This window comes from Prinia subflava, chromosome 5 (genome assembly GCF_021018805.1).
Source record: "Prinia subflava isolate CZ2003 ecotype Zambia chromosome 5, Cam_Psub_1.2, whole genome shotgun sequence".
In the NCBI taxonomy this organism is placed as follows: Eukaryota; Metazoa; Chordata; class Aves; order Passeriformes; family Cisticolidae; genus Prinia; species Prinia subflava.
The window spans coordinates 7954680-7980582 of NC_086251.1; the positions used below are offsets into that span (position 1 = coordinate 7954680).

Below are 25903 nucleotides of genomic sequence, written 5' to 3' on the forward strand. Positions count from 1 at the left end.
CTGCAATGCAAATGTGGCACTTACACAGAGAGGGAGGGCTCTCCTGGCCCAGTGTTTGCAAGTTTATTACTGATGGCAGAGTAACTGAGGCTGCTGAGGGCCTCAGTGAGGAAGAGGAGGATGCAGAGCTCCCAGCATTAACCCTTTAGGTGCATGAGGACCCTGCAGCCCGTGTGAAGATGTCATTGCCTGCTGAGCAGGTAATGTGGCCAGCAGCCATGGCACAAACAGTTCTGTCCTTTGGAAAGCAGGGGGGCAGAGCCCACTATCCCTCAGCTCAAGAGAACTGCTGTGCTTTGCACAACACACACAAGTGGCTCAGTCCTGTGGTTGTGTTACTGCAAAAATATTAGATGGCTTTGATTGTGGAGAAATCAAATTGTGGCACGCTAAGTGCCTTAAACGTGGTAGGGAGAGGTTTAGGGTTTTTAGCGTATTTCAGTTCCTATCTCCAGCCTCCTCTCAGCCTGGTTGCACTTCAGTTTTAGGATGGAGGGGTTTTTGTGACACACTGGTCACTTTTAGCTGGCTGCAGATGTTACAGAGAGTTGGATTCCCAGAGCAGCAGCATTGCTGTGTGCCCCCCTCACCTCCATGGTTTCTGGGTGGTTTTCAGTGGCACATGCCAACCCACAGTGTCCCAAAACAATTTTCCAGTAGCACAAAAGACCAGTTGAAAGTTTCTCAAAATCTCAGACTTTTTGAGAGCTTATTTTTAACGATTTTTCCTTTCATGTACCACCAGGCTTTAAAATGTGTTGTTTTAAATAGTTTCTCTTTTATTAAAAACCGACAACAACGACAAAACCCACAAGAGAGTAATGCACAAATACATTATGTGATGTGACTAAATCACCCAGTGATTTCAAAAAAACCAGCAAACTGTTTGACAAAGACCTTGATGCAAACAACTTCCAAGTAGAAAGAAAGACTGGTTTAGGAAAATCCACTCACTCCTGATATCCTATTACCTTGAATAATAGTAAAATGTAAATAGGAACATGACTTGACTTATATTAATAAATGGTTTTTTGGTGTACATAAGTCGAACAGAATCTCATACAAGTGTAAAATTCATAGTAAAGAAGTATTTATTCCAAAATAATAACAATAATCATAATAATAATAATAATATAATGTGTTAGGCAGACAGCTACAAAACATCTACACAAGACTTTGGTAAGAAATGTTCATGGTAGCTTTTCCATAATTTCACAGCAAACAAAAACAACAAAGGAAATCTAAAAATGCAATCAAACAAAACTTTGTTTAACTCATGTCACATGAACAGAGTACTACTGTACATTTGTTAAGCCCCTAACTTCTCTTTTTTATTATGTGTAACGATTCTATCATTTGTATATTAGAAAAAAAAGTATGCACAATGCTAAGATCTGGTAGTTGAGGTCTACAAAACGGGTGTGACATCTGTGCTTTGAGTTCAGCAGGATTATTCAGGACATCAGAACAATAACAGTTCCTCTTTTTATTGACTGATAACCAGTGCCTATTACACTACTAGAAAGTTTACAGTAACAATGCAAGACTTCTACATATTGTATATCAGAGCTTTTTTTTTTTCCTGAATAGAAAATCAACCTCCTTTTTTTTCCTCCATTTGTTTTTGTTTGTGTTTTTTTGGTTTTTTTACAAAATGTAACGAGCCTAAATGTTTCTCTTATGTATCAAGTTAGAAGAAAGACAAGTGATCTGTAAAATGCTTCAACAGAAAAACAAGTGTGAAGAGCTGAACCTAAGCAGGAGTGGTCACACATTTCTGACCCGATGCAATTATCTTGTCATTTCATCTATCAACAAGGTGGGGAAAAAAGTGATTTGCAACATTCGGAACTTCAATGAGCCTAAGAGAAATGACTGGAGCTCACACTGAACAGCCTTCTAAGAGGGAAAGAAAATAGGGATGTGGTGAATCAAATTAGTAAGCAGCACAGAGAAAGGAATGCCAGATTGTTTTAATGGACAATTTTGTGGGCGTGTTCAGAAAGGTGTTGTACGTTTTCCATAAGTGTATTTGGACTATGTGGCCTTTGGCAAAGGGAGTATTTAGTACACAAAACAGCTTGATGAACTGGAACAAATGTGAAAATGGAAATACAACACGGGGTTTAATTGATTATTTACTGAAACAAGCAAGATAATCTTGAACAAGTGGTAAGGCTTGATGAGATAAATCTGGTTCCTGAACTCAGCAAATTTTTTCCATTCAGGAGAAACAACTTCTGCTCCCTCTGCCCCAGGCTCACAGATCCTTCAAAGCCTTTAAAAGCACTCTGCCACACATTTCATGGCCCAGGATTACTTTTCTGAGTGAATGGCCTCAGCTGGGACACCCTGTACCAGCTCAGCCGGAGATGTGGCTCTGCCCTGGCTGAGACCCTGGCACTGATCATTGTGGCCTTTCTCTGCAGTTGCCTCACCCAAAATATGCTCAGCTAATCACTCCTCCAGTACCTCTATCCTTCTACTGGTATTTTTAAATTGAGTTTTCTTGGTCATAAAAGTGAAATGTAAGGTCCTAAATCATTAGTGAGGGACAGTCTTACTGCTGTGCTGTAATGGCAGTGCTGTAGACACAAACTGCATGACTTTTGAACAGGCACAAGGAGGCAAACTATCTGAATTAGTATTATTAAGTGAGCCAAGCTGTGCAAAAAGAAGAATGTTTGGTTTTAGCATTAAACCTTGTTGCATTCCTTTTTTCTCCTGGTTTGGTTGGCTGTGGGCGTGCACCCATTTCGTTTAGCAGCAGCAGAAAAGGGCTCACACTGCCGTTGGTTCCATTATTTCCCTGGTCTTTCCCTCATCCCAAATGTGCAGGAAGCAGTGAAATACCTCGGGAGGGGCTGGGATGTGACAGCTGTGGAAGTCCTGAGCAGCCCTTGCAGTGTTCAGTGCAGAAATGCTGATGAGCAGCCTCACAATCAGTGCCACCAGCCCCTCCAGCCTGTTCAGAGCATCCCCAGGGTGGTGGTGGCAGGGAAGATGAACAGCTCAGAGGGCTGTGGTGCACAGCAATATTTAAAACCTCAGGGTAGTGACCAAGTGTTAAGGAAGTGAACAAATCACTTAAGGCTGACTTAGAGGCCATTAAAAAAATTATCTCCATTCATTTCTCTCAAGCATAGAAGTCAGCATCAAGAATCTTTATTTTCAGTGCTTTGTTCTTACTTCTGCAGAGACACAGGGGTATGCTGCCCTGCCTGGACCAAAAGGTAACCCACCACCTTCCCTTCCTCCTGTAAGATTATTACAGGAAAATAAAATTACAGGAAAACTTTGTATTTCAATAGCAAGCGGGGCCCAAGGGTTTCCCTGATCATACCTGACTCAGTGTAGGGATGAGAGGTAAATTCTGCAGGAGATGGGGTAAAATAGCAATTAGAAGAAGGTATTTTCTAATCTCAGGCAGTTTTTTAATCACTTAAGTAGTCAGGGAAGGCATTTAACCTGGCTAGGATATCCACAAATGGGTAATGCTCACAAACGTAGTAATTTTTAGATTACCCTATATTCTGAGTAAAAAAAGACTTAAATGACACTGCTGTAAAATATATTCTTGTGCCAATCTATAATCACTTTTTTTTTAAGACTGTCATTGTTTCCTTTCAGAGGCTCATTTCAGTTTTAGGGGATGCATGAGAGCCTGGCTCACCTTTTCTCTACCATTTTTGCACCTGTGAATAATTTTGTAGTGTCTCTCATGTGGAAGACATCCTGTGGCACAGCTGCTGTAAAACTCTGGACCAATTTCTACTAGTTCTGTGTCCATTTGGAAAGGCAATGGATAGACCCAGTATGGACTGTACACATATTATGATATTTGCATGTTTTCTTTATGTGCTGTCTTGACTGTGATTGTGTGGTGGTCAGACATCACTATCGAGCTGCAAAAAATTATTTCCTTTTTAAGTTTTGAAGAAAAAAGACCTTCTTGCATGGGCCACAGCATCCATGTGAAGAGAAGTGTTTAGAATTATTATTATAATAATAAACACTATCAGCTTAACCTAATAGTGTAAAAAGATAAACATGCACCTTTAATATTATTGAACCAGCATTACTGAAATTACTCCTTGGCATAGTTGTGTAATGACAGAGGCACTGCTTTGGATTTTCAAATCTAGAGAGAAATCCTCCCACAGATAAAACTTTGTCACTTTAATTTAGTTTTGTTAATATGCATGCATCCCATGTCTTCACAAGTGCTATTTCTGTATGGCTATTCCATGTCCACGGATGTGTCTGTATTTTAGTTAAGTAACTCACCATGACTTTCCTATTTTTATGCATTAAGGGCTGGCTGGAGTACCAAAGACTTACTCTCAGCATAAATCTGTGAGGAAATATTTATAAAATATTTTTCTTGCACCAGCAAGACTAAAAAGCAAACCACACTGCAAAAACGAAAACTAATATACACTTTATATTTTGTTGTTGTTGTTGTTCTAAAAAAACAAACCAAGGTTGACTTTCCATTTAGCTCAGAGTGCATCACTTGGAACCTTGTGTTTTGTTAACAAGGATGGACATTACATGCTCTTAGCTCCTTTTTGTCTTTGCAGCTGGTAAACTGAGTGCTTTTGGACCTCTTCTTTACCATCATGTAGCGCTCCTGAATTCCACCTCCACAGAGGGTAGAGCATTCTGTCCAAGAAGTCCATGGTTTCAGCCTACAAACTGGAAAAAAAAAAAGTGATTTGATTAAGTTTTTAGTAGTAGAAACCCCCACTAGGTATAATCAGGTTGCATTTGTCAAACATTGGAAACAGTAAAAAGAAATTTAATATCTACATTGCAAAAGACAGATAAAATTATGAAATTGTTAAATGTCAGACAAGCATGAGCCACAAGTTAGCAGTAATTCCTATCCAGATAATGTTAATTATACCACAAGATATGTTTTGTTGATTTGAGGAATCAGTACCTGATGTCACTGTCCCCCACTGGAAAAGCAGTTTGAGCAGATCTGTTGGGGCAGCCTGGGTCTGATCAGACTACTGAGGTGGAAATTAGTTCAGTTTTCAAATTCAATCATCAGATCCAGGAACAAATATTTTAAATGTTTGAAGCTAACTGAGTGTAAAGATTACCACTGCAGTCAGTCCTTTGCCAGGTGTGAGGTTTAAACTTTTTCACACTTGTGTGGAGTAGCTGAAACATTTTTAGTGCTGGGACATGGACAGATGTGGTGCCCTCAGCTTAGGCTGGGTGTTTTTGGTGATGGGCAAGGGCTGGAAGTGGCTGTGCTCTGTTGCATGGCTGAAATTTCCCCCTGATGGAAGCGCTGCAGATGCTCTCACAGAATGTGGTGGAGCTGCTCGCAGACTCCTGCCATGCAGAAAAGGCCATGAACAAACTGAAAGTGGTTTCACACTCACCTGGATATTGCTCACTATCTAAATTCTTCTTTGCTTCACTTCTCCTCTTCTCCCGGGCCTCCTTCCAGCGCCTTTTTTCCATCCCTGCCCCCCTCAGGCACTTCCTCACTCTGCATTTCGTACGCTGGACGGTCTCGGGGCAGGCTGTGCCCCCAAACTGGGGCTCAATTTTAATCATCCTGGTCCTGATCATGTGGCCCTTGCCACAGGAGGTGTTGCACTCGGACCACTGGGACCACTCCGTCAGCTCACAGTCGATGGCTGCAGGGAACAGGGAGCACAAAAAATGACACAAAATCCATGAGGCCTAAACACGGGGACAAGAAACACACAGGCGTGCATGATGAACCTCCACACCCCAGCTACATGAACTCTAGTTAGGCCTCCAATCTCCCCAGAAATTGTTTGGAGGCTGCATGTCAGAATTTTCTGAGTCCATTTCTAGCAGAAGTGTTATTTGACACGCTCTTCCATTTCTTCTTCAAGAGTGGTGCTGGCAGATCACTAAAATTACAAAGAACATATAAATAATTCTCCTGTGCCTTCTTCAATTTTCCCACCCATCTGTCTGTTTTGTAATGAAAAGCTGTTGAAAATTGAGTTATATTTAAAAAGAATTTGCTACCTCTGAGATATGAGCCTTGCTTTGCTGGCAGTGTTATGCAATAAGCCATATTCACTAATACCATTATATCTTAAAAGTTTTCATCTTTCAACACTGCTTAACACTTACAGCCCCAGTGAATAATAATCAAAATGATATTTCACATTATTATTTAAGAAAAGCTGAATGAGCAATTACAGTGTAAAAGCCTTTTTAACCAATACTTTCTGTAAAAATAATGTAATTTGTTATAAACCCTCATAACCCAGCTGGCAACAGGATGCTAAAAGCAATCATATCTCATTCATTCAGCAGTGCCTTAGGCTATCACACCTCACAAAGATGGAAAAGCAACTAGAAATTTGCTCTGCTCAAGAAGTGGGGGATTTTAATGGAGTAAGGTAAAAAAATATCTCTGCAGCTGCCTCCACACCATCCAGTGGCAGGATGCAAAGTGGTATCACTCAGAGGTGTATCAAAGGTGGAGAAAGCCTCTTTTGTGTTTCTTTCTGAGCTAAAAGAATCACACAGGTGATTTCAGTTTTCTTTCTTTCTTTCTTTCTTGGCACATGGTCTGCATTTGAGTGATCAACCACATTTTATAATTCTCATTTATTGCCTACTGGGGAGCTGCCTGTAGCTGTGGTGTGTTCAACATGCAGAGCTGTACTCCCACAGAAATGTTGGGAATTATCATGGGGTAAAGTGGGGCAAAGCTGAATTTAAGACACGGTCATATTTCAGCTCTCAGCTGCTAAAAGTGTATAATAATAATAATAATAATAATGATAATAATAATAATAATAATAATAATAATATTTTTTAGCTATGCACACTTGATACCCTGCCTATCTAAGAAGTGAAGCTAAGAAGTGGTGATAGAGGTTTGATCCACAGATTTTGCCACAGTTAGCCTCCTGTTCCCAGGGAATTCTCCAAACTCACGGCATTCTGGCAGCATGCATTTCTCTGCTTGTTCCAGCTCCTCGTTGCAGTCTCCCAGCTCAGCAGCAGATTTCAGCATCCTCTGCCGGGTTCTCATGCCCTTCCCACAGGTTACACTGCAGTCACTCCACTCAGACCAGGGAGACAGCAGGCAGGGGATGGTATCTGGTGGGAAATAAAAAGGTAATGAATTCTTCTTATTTACAACTTCTTATTATAAATAAATTATGAAGGTATACATTTTGAAAATAATACAGGTGGAAAATGTGCTACGTTTTATCTGTCATCAGCCAATTATACTTTCTTTTCACAAGCTGAACGGTGCTGCTGAAGAAGCTCAGAGGACTTTATATTAAATTGAAAGGTTTGCTTGATTTAAATATCTTTGCTCTTTTTCTGTATCTGAGTCATATCTACTGGCTCTCAGTGTATCTAGGGAATAAACGGTTTAAGGGGCTATGTTTCAATCCTAACTCCTGTAAAAATAGAAAAAGAAAAGGTTGTTGCAGTGAACCAAACTGGAAGTCAACTTAATTTAGTCTAAAAAGTGAAACTTCCATATTTAATCTATCAAACAAAATTTTAAAATTTATCTCTGATTAAAATTTAACAATTCCTAAGAAATTAATAGTGACAGTAAGGGTGTGGCTGACTGCACAAAAGAAACACCTCAATTTCTGAACTTTCCATGGGTTCAAAGGGGAGGGCACTCTTTTATTTGTTTTATTCTAGCTTTATGGTTAAATATACCTCATATTGCATAACTTAAGAGTTGTTTGGGTATGGCTTGCTGATACACACAGCACTGTGTGGGTCATGCAGCAGCAGGCTACCACTGAACATTTCTTATTGATAGTGAGTGTGCTACTCAGTGCACAATCCCTAAGATTTTTTTCCTGTTTTTAAGGAGGACAAGGAAAAGCAGCATTGCTCCTGGCTTAGCTGTGTGCTTTGTGTGGCAATGTGCCAGAAGTGCTGTTTGTTTCAGAGCAGGGGAGAGAGCAGCTCCCGGACACTCACGGCACTCGGGCATCATGCACTTCTCTGCCTCGGTGGTTTCTGCCTTGCACATGGATCCATCAGCAGGGGTCATCTTGATCATCCTGTGCCGTCTCTTCATCCCCGTGCCACAGCTGGCACTGCATTCGTCCCACTCGCCCCACTCAGTGACAAGGCAGCTGCTGGGAGCTGTTCAAAGTGGACACAGAAAATTGTTCATGGCTATCACAGGATCAGCTGGGTGGGAAGGGACCCCCAAGGGGCGTCAGGTCCAACTCCTGGCCCTGCACAGGGTCACCCCCAACAGTCACACCATGTCCCTGAGAGCGTTGTCCAAATGCCTCTTGAACTCTGACAGGCTTGGTGTTGTGAACACTTCCCTGGGGACCCTGTTTCAGTGCCCAATTTCTTTCTGATATTCAACCTAAACCTCCCCTGACACAACTTCAGGCCATTCCCTCATGTCCTGTCACTGTCACCACAGAGCAGAGATGAGTGCCCGCCCCTGCTCTTCCCCTCACCGGGGATTTGTAACTGCAGTGAGGTCTGACCTCAGTCTCCTCTCCTCCAGGCTGAGCAGACCCAGTGCCCTCAGCTGCTCCTCACAGGGCTTCCCTTCCAGGCCCTTCATCTTCCTCGTGGCCTCCTTTGGACACTCTCTAATGGCTTAATTTTTTTTTATGTTGTGGTACCCAAAACTGCCCCAGCACTCGAGTTGAGGCCGCCCCAGCTCAGAGCAGAGCAGGACAATCCCCTCCCTTGCCCAGCTGGGGATGCTGTGCCTGGTGCCCCCAGGGCAGGGCTGGCCCTCCTGGCCCCAGGGCACTGCTGGCTCGTCTTCAGCTTGCCAAGTACCCCCAGGTTCCTTTCCCTGGCATGGTTTTCCAGCCTCTCATTCCCCAGTCTCTCTACATGCAGTGTTGCCCCATCCCAGGTGCAGAACCTGGCACTTTCCCTTGTTGCACTTCATGTGGTTGGTGATTGCCCAGTTCTTTAATTTGTTGAAGTCTCTCTGCAGGGCCTCCCTGCTTTTGAAGGAGTCAGCAGCTCCTCTCAGTTTTGGATCATCTGGGAATTTGTTTAGTACCTCTTCCAATCTTTCATCCAAGTCATTTATTAAGGTATTGAAGAGCACAAGGCCTAAGATGGAGCTCTGTGGGACCCCAGTAATACTCATATAAAAAAAGATTTGGGCAGTGCTCCTGCCATTGGCTGAATTTCATGAACCTGAACAAAAACTTACAGCATTCCTCATTTACAATACACTTCTCAGTCTCCTCAGTAGGCACTTTGCACATGGAGCCATCCTCGGGGAATTGTTTCACGTATCTCTCCCTGGATCTGGTTCCCATCCCGCAGGAGACGCTGCAGGGGGACCACGTAATCCAGTCAGACATCATGCAGGTGGAGCCATCTGAAACACAGAGAGTGTCCAGCTGTGGGGACTGACAGAACTGCTGTGTGCAGCATCCCCTTCATGCTGCCTTTCAGCTCTCCTCTCCTGCACTGCACCCTTCCCTCCTCTCCTTTATCCCTCGTGTACTTCATGCCCTGACACAGCTGAGATGCAGAATTCACCACAGACAGCTTCCGTTCCTGTTCTCCAGAAATTTTCTCTTAGCCACAGCTCAAGCCCTTCAAGAGCAACCACCACCCCTGAGAACTTTAAAGAAAAAGTAAACTCTACAAGGTATTCCAAGGTCTTCTCTTCCACCTTCCATTCCTGGTTACCTTCATCGCTGCAGCCCGGACCCATGCAGGGCTGAAAGTCTTGGGTGTCTGGGCAGGGCACACTGAGGTCCAGCTGAGCTTTAAGCATTCTCTGCCTCATCCTCTTGCCCTTCTCACAGGTAGAGGAGCTGCAGGCTGACCATGGGGACCAGTTTGAGTATATGCAAGTCTCAGGGGTATCATCTGAAAAGTGAGGAAAGGCATTGAATGTTAAAAATGGTTTTCCATTTTCTTCCCTTTTCTTGGCTGATGATTACTTTAGATTCCAAGAGAATACTTTTTTTCCTTCTGCATTCTATCCTCTCCATTTTAGCCCTGAAGAAAAAAGGGTTTCTTAAAAAAAAATAAATATTTGAAACCCAAAAGTCTTCTCTCTTTTATTGCCTGCATTGTTATTGTCATCTCCTAGGTATTTCTTTTCTGTACAAGGGAAGGCTAATAGAAGAAACCAGAAGAGATAAAAATCTAAATCACTGTTTGACACTGAGTAGAATTTTTGCTGCTAAGTCAGTTTTGTACTTTTTCTGGAAATGACAGCAGGGAATAGAGCAAAATATTAATTATTAGTAATGCACAAACTCATCTCAAACGTACCTTCCTCTTTTTCCTCCGGTGCTAGGTCTGCCACAATATCATCAATGTTATCAGGAACGATATTGCACTGCTCCCCCTGCAAAGAAAGGATTGTGAACACTGAAGAGAGGAAACTCGTCCATGAGGGGTTAAACCAACACATTGTGAGGCAAGGTGTGTCTGCAGCACCTTCTTCTCCTCAAATTCCCAGGCATGCATAAAGAAAATCCCCAAATATGCAGATGCAATAATTGCCAGAATTAGAAGTTAGACCTCAAGACAATTTAAATTTCTTTCTGCCATTACCTTTGCTGCGGGAAGGTTGAGGAGTGTAGGTTTGGAGGGAAAAGGGAGAAGGAATTGATTGGTTGTTTGGCTTATGAAGTGGATTTTAGCTTGGTTGAGAATTTTGCTTATATATATTCTACCTTTCGTGCAATTCTCTCAATGACAACTCTGGCCACCAGCTTGATAGATCCTCCTTCTGGATCATAAAATGGGCTTTGAGGATGATCTAAGCTCGTGAGAGGTCTGATCTTCTCCTGAGGCACCGTAGGTTTGTTAGGAGACTGCAATCAAAGAGAAAAAAAAGTGTTATAAAAGAAACTAATAGTTAATAATACAATTAATCTGCAGAAAGTAAAACTTCTCTGAAATTCTAAACTGCAAAATTCCGATGTAAGGTGAACTTGGTACATTCATACTTATTGGTATGAGGATTTGTTTTGTTTTTGTGGGGTTTTTTGGTTTTTTTGGTTTTGTTGTTGTTGCTTTTGTTCTGCTTTGTTATAAGAAATAGCTGAAGCTTCCTGTGCCAAACAGAACAGTTGGCATTGGATTGAAACAGCCCCAGACTGGAGCTGATGTAGCTGCTGATGGCACTGCTTTGGTCTGTACAAAAGGGGGTGGGCACTCAGAACGGGGTGGTCACTTTGTGTTTATTCAACAGATAAATAGAACAGGTGAACAGAAATGTGAAATTCTTTACTGAGCTGTGACCAAGCCCTGGAAAAGATTGCTCAGAGTGGATACAGAGCCTTCCTTAATGGAGATATTTAAGTGTTGGAATTCCTGGCTCTTTTCAGCTCCAAGGTTAGGGCAAATAAAACTCAGGAGATGTTTTTGAAGTCTCACTCTGAAATGAATTATCCTTATCTTTAAGGATAAGATGTGAACTCTCTCTAACAAGTCAGAAAAGTGAGTTAAATGGTGTCTATTAAAGGCTATTTAAGTCCAATTATTCAATGAACAGTTGACATCTATATTATTTATGTTTCTAATCCAATTGTGATCACCCAAAACCCGCGATGCAGACTTATTTCCCCTAATAACAGAAAACCATCCAATTTGTGAAGAAGAAGAAAGAAGAGGTGGAAAAGGACAACTAATCCACACCAAAAGTTCTCCATCTTGGCTCCCATATATCACCATACACTAAAATCCCAAATCTAAGTTTTTCACCCTGTGAGATCACAATTCTATCCAAACTACATCCCCATGATCCCAGTACCATCACTCATTCTTGGAAGCCTGTTTTAAGGTCAAATGCAGTGCAGACTTCACAGGAGTCCTGTGCCTGTCAGCACAGAGTCCAAAATCCTCAGCATCTAGAGTTCCCACATTTAGGAACTGCACAGAGTACTTTAATCTGCTCTAGGATGACCCTGCTTAAACAGAGAGAGTGGAGCAGTTGAATCCCTGTGCTTCCTTCTAACCTTACCCATCCCATCAGTCTGGGTAATGTGAATGTGATATCATCCTGTCAGTGCTAATGCTGAAAGAACTCGGGCAAACCTACAGTGAAGTGTAGTTAACATCTGTTTAAACAAATTTCATTCCATTTGAAGGAGTTTTTTTTAGCAGAGTAGAAAGTATAAAGGCATGGACGGGATCACCATGGATCAAACTGCTTCCTACTTCACTGCTCTGAGGTGGGTTTTTGTGGTTTGTTTTTTTTTTAATATTTGAGCATTTTGTTCAAATAAAATAGAATATTTCATTTGACTCTTGAACACTGGAAGATATTACAGAGAGTGCCCGCACCTCATAGGTGACCCCGCTGTCGGTGCCAGCATCCCAGGGGATTAAATCCTGCACGACTTTCTGCACCCAGCCGCAGTCCTTGGTGCAGAGATCCTCGGCGGAGAGCCCCACGTTCCAGTCGGGGCTGGGGCCCAGCATGGTGAGGAAGGACATCAGGTGCCGGTGGCGATCCACGGAAAACTCAGCAGAGGGAGCAGCTCGCCTGCAAATCGGGGGAAGAGTGTTAATGGCTGAGCGGAGTGTGCTGCCGGAGGGAACGGGATCCGGAGAGCTCCAGCATCACCCAGGGAGGTCTCCGCTGAAACAGGTGAGAGAGATACGGAAATACAGAGCTGCAGCAGTGGCATCATAATTTTTTTAAAAAATTATTATCCCAAGTAGTGGGATAATAATAAAAACATCCGTCATAACACTTGCAAAAATTGTGCTTATCCATTAGTGGTGATGGCTGAAGTTTTAGCTTTCATGTTCAGATTCTGTGCTGCCTAGGGGTGCAGTTGTGAGCCTCATATTGAGTATTGAGCTCTCTTCACAGGGTAGGAAGACAAAACAAATCCTTTTCTGTTGAAGACCCAAGGACAACTTTCAGCCCAACAGCATTAATAACAGTGGATTGTAGGGAGGAACAAGAAGGACGGGACTTCATAATCTGAAGATGTAATTGGACAATTAAACCCCAATATGCAAATGGAACAAAACTTATAAAAGTGTGAGACCTCATGACCAGCTGTCCATTTTGTGACCATTTTGGGTCCACCTTGGGTGTAGCCCTGGCCAGGCTCTGTCCTACCCAAGATGTATCCTAAAGGCCTTTGAATAAGTATCTACTTTATTCTCTAGCTCTGTCCCATTCTGTTTCAGGTCAGCCTTCCCAAGGCATCAGTTGGATAATAATAATAAAAACATCTGTCAAAACACTTGCAAAGGTTAGTGCTAAAACAGCAGAGAAACACCTCGATTTGCTGGGTTACCTTTTTACCCCTGCCCCCAAAGCTAATATGAGTTCTAACGCCAAAAGTTCTTGGAAGTGCACAGAACAGAGCTCATTAATAGAGTTTTAATGCTGGTGTAAGTGAGAGAAGGGCAGGCCCTGCCAGCCCTGGAGGGTTCAGCCAGGCCTTTGGCAGATCAGTGTGAGAACGCCTCTGTTCATCCTGCCCTGGCCAGGCATTCCCTGGGGAAGGGATCTGCTGAATCACCCGGGGCTCTGACAGCAGCTCCCACATTCCTGTGCAAAACCAGCCCTGACTGCAGGCTTCTGTTCACAGATGAAGGGCTGCAACCCTTCGTGGCATTCTTCTCATGAGCAACAACAAATGCAGAATTATTTAAAAATATTATATTGCTTATTCCGTTCTAAATTCTGGTCTGGTGTCAACACAAATTTTCTTTAGCTACAGGACTTGGGTTAATAGAGTCAAGTCGAGGTTTTGTTGGTTACTTTTTCTTTTCAATTTTATGCCAAAATACACTGGTTCAGAGCAGCTAAAGACCACATTTATTTCAAATATGAGACGTTTTTACAGTCTGCTTTGTCCTTCCTATTTTAGTTAGGTAACCAATAATAATACCCATGCATGCATAACAGTGCACACAGTTCTACTGTAGTCATAAGCAGTTTATTCTTCCTATAAATGCTTATGAAAATTTAGTATTTATTTGTGGAGTTTTTTTCTGTCTCAAAGCACTCTCAGTACATTAAGAAAACCAGAACAGCTCAAAGCCTATGATTTTTTAGTAGTTATCACGAAGTTTCAAAAGCAAGATATCTAAAAGTTAGCATGTTTAGTTCCCCTTTAAGAGTCAAGTTGAGAAGAATTCACTAATGTGTAAAATGTTCTTGCCACTTCTGTTCCAGAGTCTTTAGAAGTTGTTTCTTACTGTGTAAATTATCTCACATTGAATTAAAGACTCTGAGTAGAAGAGTTGCTAAGTATTTGATGTCATTAATCCTGCCTTTCCCAGAAAGAAATGCAAATTACTTTTTTTTCTCTTCATTAGAGATGGAAGTCTGATTTCAGTTTGTCTAATGCAAAGTCATAAAATAATGAATGACAGTATCAGCTTCCCTCAGTGAGTGCAGTATCCTGATATATTTGTCAAGCACAGAGCCATGATTAGCCTTAAAAAGCCTATTAACTGACTTCAAGTAGCTAAAGGATTTACTGCATTAAGGGTTTCTACGAATTCCCTATAGGAATTCTATATTTCAAACAGGGTAAGCAATACACTGTAAAAGAAACAGAGATATGTGTGTTTGTGTAGCTCATCTTTAGATGGAAAATATGTCTAACACAGACATGGCAGAACATAATATTCATCATGATATTAATATAAATAAAAATGTGTGTATTTACATTACATCTGTATTTAAATTAGAACCATATCAGTGTTGAAACCCTGTTAAGGAACATTTCAGTGTGAGATTCACTCTGCCTCCAAGAGTTTGGATGTGTTAAATATCAGTAAATTTGAGCCTGCCATAGTTTTCCAATTCAGAGCATTTTGCCAAAAATCATCTATCTTTTGCTCCTTTGTTAGGGCAGATAGATAATGTTAAGGCCATTTTACTGTATTTAACCTGTAACAAGTTAAGACAGAAATGTGAAAATTCATAGAAAAATAGAGGCTTGTTCTCTTCCTTCCTCCACTGCACTGCAGACTTTTTCCAAATGCACCCAAATTTGAGAAATACCGTGCAAGGAGTATGGATACAAATTTGAGCAACAGTTGTTTAGTGTTGCCCAACATCTAAAATCCAGAGTCCTTCCTGAGTTGCTGTAGCTGAGGGGAAATGGGCTGACCTAAGGCACCACCCATAACTTCTATCCAGTAGTGGGGATAGGCACAGACTGGGCTTATACAAGAGAAGACTCTGGGGGGGGGCTGTTAGCTTTTTAATAATCTGACAAATCCCAGCTGTTTCCAGTATGCACATGAATGACAGATTTATGAAGCTGGCAGGAACCTGAATTCTTCCTGCATCCCTCAGCAATGCATATGGCTCAAATGCCCAGAGACTGCACTGTGAATCTCCATGAAGGAAACCTGCACAAAAATGTATGCTCCAACCCCATTTTTTTTCATTTTTGTATTGTCAATACTTTGGATAAAAGAGGATTTGGATCATCTTTTTTCTCTTTAAAAATTTTAGAAAGTGTTCTTCTGCACCAGGTTGAGCATGTCTGGTAAAGCCCACAGGAAATCCTAAAGCGTAAATAACTTGTGAATTTTCTGCAAGAGACAAATGTGTCCCTTTTCCTTCCCCTGCACAAACGCCTACAACCAGTGACAAATGAGAGTTGCAGAGCAAATCCTGACCATTAGGAAAGAGCCAGGTGAGAGCCTTGAACCCTGCTTCCCTTGGCTGAAGCAGAGAATCCTTTTGCACTGTGAGCCTGAGCAGCCTGCTGGCAATTCCTGTCACACAGCACAGAGTGAGGCAAGTACCAGGCAGCGTCCCAAATCCTAACGTTTTCCATTTTCTTTATTTCTGTCCAATTTTATTTTTGTTAGCAGGATAAGGATCTCCAGCTCTAGGGGTGCCATATACTCAGCACTGTAGGAAAATGGTCATTTTTTTCCTCTCCATTTTTTTGTGTGTTTGTGTTTTGTGGTGTCTTAGGCTGTAGGTTTTTATTGGTTTCTTTTTTTTTTTTTTTTCCCTTTTAAGGCTGAAAGAGCACAAACATGATTTTGCTTCACAGGTTTTCTCCCTAAGTGACAACCTAGTTGCTATCACTGCTGGGGGTGGGGGTTAAGGAAGTCTTTGGCAAACCAACAGAAAACTCAGCTTGCTGCAAGACACATTTTTGAGTGTTGAATCAATATTGTCGTTGTGCTCTGCTGAGCTCCATGAGAAAGGTAAGGTGGTTGTGTAGAACTGCTGAATAGAAATAGCAAAAAATAATACTTGGCAGAATAAAACTTTATGGTTACTTTTGGTTTAATATTTGATTAGCAAAGTAAAAAAAGTGATAGCCCATTTTTGGGGTTGAGGTTTTACCCCATTTTGAAATTAAATTCTAATTCAGGCAGTATTATAGATTTTATTCAGGGGGAAAAAATCTGATATATTCCATGGACTGAATAACTATATGGAGAATAAGGTTGCTGGAAATAGCTTATACCTCTCCAGATTTTTTCACAGAGCTGTGTTAGGGTATAACCACCCTAACCCCATTCTTAGGATCTGGATCCTAGATTTATTTGAATGTACCAGCATCTGATCTCACTTGTGCCCAGGACGATGCAGCAGCCTTTTAAAATAGGAAGGGAAAACTGGAAACACAGAAACTCTTCTAAGTCTGATGCCTGTCAGAGGCAGACAGTTGAAAGCACTGTGGACAACATTGCCACTGCTCTCATCTCAGTGGTCCTGGTGATGGGAAAACACTCTTTTCTTTCTCTCTCTCTTTTTTCTTTTTTGTTTTTTAATTAAGAATTTAGCTGATTACATGACCACAAAAACTGAATATTTTCAGAAACAATAGATGAACTTTCCATTCTGCCTCTAGTAAGCAAAAGCAGTATCCTTGAACTGCACTTGAACTGCATCATGTCTACAATTTCCAGGGTGAACATTCCTATTTACTCATCTTTAGAACCTTTTGCTGTTGGTATAAATAGCAGTGTGAGCATGGAAATACACCTCACGCCCTGGAACTTCCCACCAGCAGCACTTACACAGCATCTCTTTTACTGAATGCACTTTAAAGTCAGAACATCCTGAAAAGTGAAGTAGCTTCAAAGAAAAGAGAAGAAGAGAATTAAGATCTAAAATTGAATGGAAAGTACTCTTACAACTCTGCAACTAACAAAACAAAATTTGATGGCATATTTAGATGACGTATTACTGAGGAAATAATTTATGAGCTGTTAGAAATTACTATCACTGCATGGACAACAAAGTTTTATGCACAGGGATCAACACCTGAACCCAGAATAAATAAATAATAAATAAACCCAGAATCTCAGGTTGCACAGAAGGAGGGGGAGATCCTTTAGTTCTGATTACATACAGGCAGGTAAGCACTTCAGCTAATGAGTAATTTAAACATGTGTATGTCCCAAAAGGGCCAGGGGAAGGAAAGCTACAATAACATGAGCACTGAATCAATGAAATTTGATTGACGTCCATATAAAAAGTTGAAAAGCACGTTAATGTCAAGCTGTTGGTTTCCCTGAGCACCAAAACAGAGGGAGGTGACAGTAGGAGTTTGGCTATTTTATTTCATAAGCAAAGAATGAAGAAAGACAGAAAACTTCTTAAACATTTAGCATTTGGACTATGAAACCCCTAGATAATAGCCTCTTACCTTGCTGTGTGTCACTTTAAAATGAGAATGTTGCTATAACCAGTTAAAAGGGGGGGTATGGTGTTACATATTGAAGCAGGGGATTATATCATTACCACTGGCACTTAAATCACTCATCAGCACTGCTGCTCTAAAATGCTGCTCTAAAATATCATTAATCTGCGTGTTTTTAGAAAGCATTACAAAAGACTTTCTGCATGTTTCAGGCACTTTCATATTGTCCTCTAAGCATACCTGGCTTGCTACTGTAGCTAATAATGATATATTTATTCACTAACACATCAGCTATTTGATTTATACCTTCATTCACTGATAAGCACACCATAATGCTGTGATTAAAAAATGTGAGCAGGTTTTCTATGCTGCAAAAACCCCTCAGGTAGCTCAAGCTAGGACTGCAGCTTCTGAAACTGTGGATTTTTTGTGTGCCCCTTGCAGTTTGTCACAAACAAGGTGTGGTTATGGTGCTGGCAATATTTACTCCTGCTTAGAAGGGCTCTGTGCCCCTTCTTGGATTGTTTACTGTGCATTTACAATCAAGCCATGCTTCAGGAGTCACTGGACAGATTCAGGAAATTTCTCTTTGTTCCACAGGGGCCTTGGGGCTACAAATTGTCTGCCTGGAGTAATTACAGCTGTATTTGCAAAGGAAATCCCACGGGGTGTTGCTGGAGCACGGTTGCTTTGTATCTGTCTCCTTTTTCACCTGGCTGCAAACCCTGCCTGGCCTGAGGAGCAGCAGTGGCAGAGCAGCTCTTCAGCCTGGGTGAGAACCACCACAGCCTGAGGTCTGACCCTCTCCTCCTCATCAACAATATCAGAGAAACAGCACACATCTATTTATGATCTGCTCAGCAATGAGCTCTGGTTTGCTACCAGTTTAACTTATTCTGAGGGCTGGGTTACAGCAAATATATCCCTTTAATGAAAGACACCATGAGGCTATTGATTGGAATACCTAAAATGTGGATACTCCTTCAAAATCCTTTAAAGAATTTAAAGTAATACTGTCTTATTTCTCAAAACCACCTAATTTGCAAATATCCTGAGATGGGAATTGCATTTTGCATTTCCCCAGTCCCAGTGTAACCTCTGAAGATGCCCAACACCTTAATTAATGCAATGCCCATCTCAGTTCATTCAGCATCCCTCTCCATCCAACCTCCACGTGCCTTTTGGTGTCTGGAGATGGGAATTGGGGCAAACGTTTAATTATCATTTCATTAATAACAAAACGCAAAAGGGTAACAATTAGCAGGTTGAGATTTTGCAAATTTTGTGCTCACTAGAAATTGAAATGGCAAATCATCCCAGCTACTCAGTGAGTACTTACACAAGAATAAAGAGGCAGGATTAGTGAGCACACGTGTAATGGCATGGAAATGATGCTGACGTGATTACTCACCGTATTATAAAGGGAAATTATTTTGGCTGAAGGAAAGACAGCAGATGGTTGAGAAATAATCATAAAACTGTAACTACCAATGGGAGGAACATGTAGAGGAAAAAAAAAAAAGCAAGCAAGGGATGAGATGTTTGCAGAATGGGATGAGGAAGTTTGGTTTAACTGGATGGCCATTAATTTCCATGAACAGTGAGGATAAACCTCTTGCAGGGATTGTTCTTAGTTAATTCTTTTCTATGTTTTAATACTCAACTTTTTTCCTCTCCTAGTGACATTTGAATTTTAAGTAGAAAGCAAACAGTGACAGAAGATGGAGCTGCCATATGTGCTTGCTCTGACAAAAAAGGATCGATACAATTTTTTTTTTACTTTTCCAACAAACACATATGTTCTTACCTAGAACTTTTTTTCCTTGAGATTGGATTATGAATTTCTCAACGTGGGTGTCAAGACCATCTGCCAGACAATAAAGTTTCCCTAGGTCTCAGTAATACCCATTATACTTAAGACAATTCTTTCTTATAAGTGTGATGTAGTTTTTGGATTTTTATTTCTAGTCAATATACCCATTAAATGTATATAACTCTAAATGGCACTCAGTTGACATGGATTCAGGTAACGGGGTGACATTCACAATAGCAGGGGAATGGATGCCAAGAGAGGCAGAAATTTGTTGCCTTGAGCTGTTAAAACACAACTCAGCAGTGTTTTGTCCTGATGTCTGGGAAAAAAACCCAAGAGATTGAGTTATTTTCTCATTTAAATGGAGCTCTGTAGAGACATTAAAATAGAGCAACCAGGTTGTGAGGGCAGCGTGTTTTGCTGGGTTCAGTCATTGCTGTTAAGTTCCTGAAGTATCAATAAAATGGAAATCCATATGATTAAAGACTTTATCTTAAAACCATTATTAAATCTACACATTCACTTTGAGCCCAGTCTCACCCTGTGTCAAATAAAAATGCCTGTTATTCTAGATGGATTTTTGAAAAATGAGTTATCTCTGAGATGTATCTTCTGAGATTTTTGGGTTTGGTGTGACAAATACATCTACTTTGTGGCAAAAAAAATAGAATTTATATTAAAAGAAGCTCTAAAACACTAAACAGAATTTTTTTTTTGAGATGAAAGAAAAATTTTTCTATTTAGGCACGCTTCTTACATGAAGGCTTCCATTTTGAAGTCAAAGCCTTTTAAGAAAAGTGCTTTAATTAGGTTTGCTGATGGAGAATCTGTTCATTCAACAAAAACCTACCCTCCATGCAGCTGTCAGGAGTTCAGGGACACAACTAAACCTTCAAAGGCCAGATAGGAGGGGATCACCTGAGGCTTTGGGCTCTGTAGGACAGGACGCCAAGGTGTGAAGGAAAGAGATGCAGCAGGGAGGGAGGATGTAGCACAGGAAATTTTCTGACACAAAATACAGTTTAACCATTAGCCAAATGCAGAGCTGGAGCACTCAGAACTGTTTCACAGCTCCAGAGAAATTTATGTATCCTTCTTCATGTTAGCAAAAGTTACAGCTGATTTTCCCCCCGTATTTTGTTTTTTTGTATTGGATTGTCCTTTCTGCATTACTGTTGCTGATTAGACTGGGGGTTTAAATTCTATTTTTGACAATATTAAACCTCACTGGATGAATCCCAGTTATCTATAAAATCATAAAAGGAGAAAATAGCTGAGCCAGACACATCATTGTGTTGCCATAGAAACAAGAGACTCTGTCTGGCCTCCTCATTCCTGTGTCATTTTGTACACAAAACCTCCAAACTTTGAAAATGTTTCCTGGTACCACACTGTCATTTTGGGGAAGGAAACTTAATTTGCAGCAGGATTGACAGCTATTGGCTCTCACCCAATTTTTGGGTAGACAGCACAGTGTGACAGGGGGAGATGACAAGAGAGATAAGGATTCCTGGGAGAGGAAAGACCCTCCAGAGATTTACAGAAATAAAAAGTAAAAACACAGGCTGCAGTGGCACCATTGAAACAATTTGTTGCCTTGCAAGAATAAAAACAGCAGGTTTGCAGGACAACAGATCCAGGGGAAAGCAACAGAAATCTCTTCAGGCCACCACTATATTAAATTCCTGGGGTGTCTATAATGAAACAACTGAAGTTAGTATGACTTTCAATGCTCCAACTGTAAATCCAGGTTCATAGAAGATTACATTAGAAAGATCAGAGCTACCAGAACATCGTATTTTCATTTTTTCTTGACAGACCTTTTTGTGGGAGTGGCTAGAAAGTTCTGGGACTATTAATTGTTGCTTCCAAAGCTTATGTCTAACTAGATCTATTGAAAATCTAAAGGCAGAAATATTACTTTTTAAAGACTGCACTCCTGTTCCCTTCTGAGGAGTTGCCTATGAAACCCGAGTTTTTAAAAGACAAAGCATTTTCGTTGTCACTGCATAACACCCAGTGAGGAAGCATTTGTGCCACACAGCTGTGAAAAAAGATCTCCACCAAAAATTGAGTGCATAAATCTGAACAAGATTTTTACTTTAGTTGAAGTACTTCTCTTTTTCTTTTATATGGAATGTCTTTTTCCTCTGATAAATGGCTTCTTTATGCCTTTTGTTGTATTTCCTGAGAATGCTTTTACTTTAAAGAAGTTAGTTTCTAAGGAAATCAGCTTGAATTTAACTTTCTTTTTTTTTTTAGTTTTAGGGCTTCAAGATTTTTTTTTTTACTTGTAAGGAAAACATCATTATTGTGACAAAGAATGGGTTTTCACATTTACATCTGTTTATGTGTTATTATATAAATTCAGGTCCTGATTCTATCTTGCAAAAGGAATTCTGCCAGCTGCGACAAAAGGTTCAAATGCCAATTTAGTGGCATTCTTCCTGCAGTTTCACCAAAATAGCTTGCTTTTAACTATTAGAAATTGTTTTTTATTCCTGAAAGCTTCAATCCAAAAATGTCTCCCGCACCAGCCTGAGCTCTGCATTCTGATTTAGTTCTCACTGCATTTCTTTGGATTTCACTGTGGCCTCTGCAGAATTTGTGTTCATCCATTTATGGCTTATCTCAGATAAGGTCAGTCTCTGAAGGAATAAGGAGCTACCAGATGTCACCAAGCAGTCACAGGAACACTGAGATTTCTCTGCATTCATTAAACTTGGTTGTATTTTGAGGAGTTTTTCAACTCATTGATTGTCAAGTCATTCTTCCAAAGGATGGCAACACGAAACCTCAATCAATAAACAGCTATTAGAACATTCTAAACACAAGTAAAACATTGTATTTTCCTCCAGCTTGGCATGAAAATTTCAATCTGCATACTTAGCATGCAGGGGTTTAAGTTTAGACAAGACATACCTCACACAAAATCTTTTTTAAATATTCCCAGGGTGCCCGTTGAAGGGAAAATACAATACAGCATTACAACTTTTATTCTTGTAACAGCATAGCTGGAGTTGCAGAGAGCCACTTAGGGAATTTAAAAAATACTTCTAAGCATCTCAAAATCTAAATCAACTCATCTGCCAAGAGAAAAGCACATCAAGACTCTTCAGGAAAAAAAAAAAAAGGTATTTTCTTTTAGGATAACATAAATCCAATGAGGTGTCAAATATAACTACATTTCACTCATTACAAAGGCGATCCACTGAGAAGGAATTTGCAGCTCAGACAATTCTTCAGCCTACTCCTCATTTCAACTCTTCATGCCTTAGCTGCCAGCAGTTTTATTTCCTTTTATTTTTTGTTGTTCACGCTGGCTTGTTACCAACGAGATGGGCTTGTGCAAATGTCATTATTTCTGTGCTGGAAGTTCTGCCCCCCTGGCTGCAGCTGCTGCTGATGGGAACGATGTCACTGTGAACTCACAGGAGGTAAAGGCACAGGATGCTGCTGCTCTAATGGCAATGGCTGGTTTGGGGTTTTTGCCTGGCTTCCCAACCAGGTGCCCAGTAATGTTCACACCACTGTGGTCAGAGACCTTTTGCTGCTGCAACCTATTAGCTGCAATTAACAACATAAGATGGTTTTGCCCCCAGGAATCCCTAAAAGTTCGTTAAGGTTTGCTTCAGGCAACAGTTGGGTTCTTCCTAAGGTCTGTATTTATATTTTAGTTTTAAATCAGTTATTCTCTTTGAGCTGTTCGTGCTGTTCACTTTACTCCAGGGAGAGATGCTGTTACTTCTACAACAAGAGATAATACTCCTTTTTTTTTTTTAATTAAAAAAAACCCTTAAAGATAATTCAACCACAGGCACACCTTAAGGTGTTCAATGGGTTAAATGCAGCTGTGGAAGGATATAAAAACTTGGAAGGCAAGAAAATGCACAAGCTTTACTATGTTAAAAGTACAGAGGACATGGAAACCAGATTAATGCAGTATTCACCCAGGAGAAAATGTCTGACAAGTAGCATGAAAAACAAGCATTATAAGCAATATAAGAAGGAGCAATAAATAATAATCTTCCTTATTTTTATATAACCCTCTGTTGACTCTTAGTCACACAAAAACAAATTATCCATATGTGATTTATTTTTCAAATCATTAGGTGGAACAGTGTTTATAATCAATTTGTGTAACCAAATATTAATGACATCCAGTGCAGGGATGATTAAAGGACTATGATATGAGCCCTTCTTATCCCTTTGGAGACAACAACAAATATAATTTAGACAATGCCCATTACAGCTGGGTAATTACAGTTCATCTGTATTTTGCCTTTCTAAATGCCATTCCAACCCAAACTCAAATGTGGGTTTTTGTTGTTATTTTTAATCTCAGTTGGGTACTCCGAGGACCTGATTAATTGAGCAACTGAATAATTTACTCATTTCTATTGTAAATTTTTATAAATTACATTCTGATAGCAATATCACCTATTTATTTATTTATTGCAAGGCAAGACAGGAAATAATTTCATCACTATTAATGGGACAGCACAAGGGTTACATCAACTGAAAATGAGCAACTGACCTCAGAATTTACTCTCCTGATGCAAAACTAAACTTTTGTGACTTCATAGTACTTTAAAATAAATAAAGGCACAATTTCAAATATTTTAAGTAGATGTATAGGAACTGGTTGGAATTTTCCAAAGAATTTTAGTTTGCAAGCTCTGAGGAATTTGTTGTGGTACCTGTGAATAGTTCTATCAATCCTTAAGAAGATGTTCCAGGAAGACCAATTCCCAGAATTAACTTAGAGACACGGCCAGGTCTCCAGTCTGCAGGGCTCTGGGTGTTTCAGTATTTTTCATCTAAAGCCTCTCTGTTATGAAAGCTGAAAGGTGCATTGACGTGAATTTCTCCTCAAATTTTAGTAAAGACCAGCACTCAGCCCTGCTGCTTGGATTCTAAAGGAGACACAGCAAACATCTGGCTCCAGGGGAAAACAGAGGGAGGATTTCTGTTTGGGTTTGGTGTGCCCACACTGAGGCAGTAAATGAACCCTGGGTGGGTTCATGTCCTCCTGACACAAGGGATTGGACCCTCTCTGGAATGTGTGGAGTTCCTGAACACCTAGAGAAACGCCACAGGCTCTGAGCAAACACCTTCTGGCCCTACAAAAAGTGCTGCATTCCCTGCAGAAAGTGAAAGCAGCTCTGTGGGAAGGTCATTTAAGGTGCATTTCAGCATGTATCAGCACTATCTGACATGCCTTAAAAAATGCAACTGGCGTTTACTACTTAATTATCTGAACCTTGGCATTTATAATAAATAAATGCAGTAGACTGTCTCAAAATTAAAACACCATACAAGGGAATAAGCAGCTTGGTTTTACCAAAATCTGAGGAAACAATTAAACAGGGAGATAAAAAAATCTTTTTTTCTCCAGCAAAATCACTGATCAAGGCCACAAATCCACTCAGTGCATCTGTTTCTTTTTCCTCCAACGGTGACCACATTAATCTCTCCAAAACAAATCACTCCAAATGTAGGTAGAACAACAAGGTACTGATTTTGATTTCAATCTACAAATATTTTTTTTAATATAGGTCTTATTAAAGGAAAAATACTAGGTTTAGTTGTGGTTTATATGAATATTTAATCCATATATACAGCTTAGAGAGAAACAGATAATTCACATAGATGAACTGCTAATTCTCAGATTCTGCAGACAGACAGATATACAGATCAATTACCTAAATCCTGAAAAATAAAGTTAATTCTATCAGATTTTCTGAAAATCTTAAAAAGTTTCCTCAAATCACATATTTGTTTTACAGGACACCACAAAAAGAAATGTCTACTTCAAACTTTTATTCTGTAGAACTACTCCATTTATTTTGAATTTAATGCAAATGTTGTCATTTTCTCCTATTTTCAGTGGAGCAAAATGAAGCAAGTAATAGAAAATAAATTTCAACTAGATGTAAGGAAATCATAATTTAATTTAAAAGTGCATCTTTGGTTGAACAGCAACTTTGTGGGTTTTAAGTTGAATTCAGTAAATAACAGTCAAAAAAAGGAGACAAATCTAAGTGTTTTCTTTTCAAATTTACCTAATTCATGCATTCTGTTTTAAGTACTGTAAAGGAGTTTAGAAGAAAAAAGAAAGAGGAAATAGAGCAAGAAATTTCTGTTCTCCAGGAACAGAATTTGGGGCTGTTGGCTGTATTTTTATGCAATGATAATGTTACTAATAGCTCTTTTAGTAGGTAAACACCTCAGGAATTGAATTTGGTATTTACAGCACAATAAATGATCTGTTCAATGAAGAAGAATAAGGTGAGGAGAAGGAGTTGTTTTGTTTCATTTCAGAAGACAGTGAAGAGTTCCAATTCTGACCAAGGACATTCTCTATCTAAGAACATCTAGCAACATCACATCATTCAGTGATCTAAATGTGAGGCTGTTTTAAGGAAGAAAAGTTTTATGGGCACGGGACCACTGTAATTTACTGCAGTGGAGTAAGAAAAAA

At 40.2% G+C, this 25903-nt stretch overlaps 1 protein-coding gene across 1 annotated transcript in view; it reads right to left on the minus strand.

Moving 5' to 3' along the window:
- Positions 1-1073: 1073 nt before the first annotated feature.
- SPON1 (spondin 1) overlaps positions 1074-25903 on the minus strand; it is a 173620-nt gene continuing 148790 nt past the window's right edge. Inside the window, exons 8-16 of the mRNA XM_063397928.1 lie at positions 12295-12496; positions 10680-10820; positions 10273-10348; positions 9679-9861; positions 9191-9361; positions 7969-8136; positions 6949-7113; positions 5400-5660; positions 1074-4698 (exon numbers count right to left, since the gene is read on the minus strand). Coding sequence (XP_063253998.1) covers positions 4535-4698; positions 5400-5660; positions 6949-7113; positions 7969-8136; positions 9191-9361; positions 9679-9861; positions 10273-10348; positions 10680-10820; positions 12295-12496 — 1531 coding nt within the window. The 3' untranslated portion in view covers positions 1074-4534. The remainder of the gene's footprint in view (positions 4699-5399; positions 5661-6948; positions 7114-7968; positions 8137-9190; positions 9362-9678; positions 9862-10272; positions 10349-10679; positions 10821-12294; positions 12497-25903) is intronic.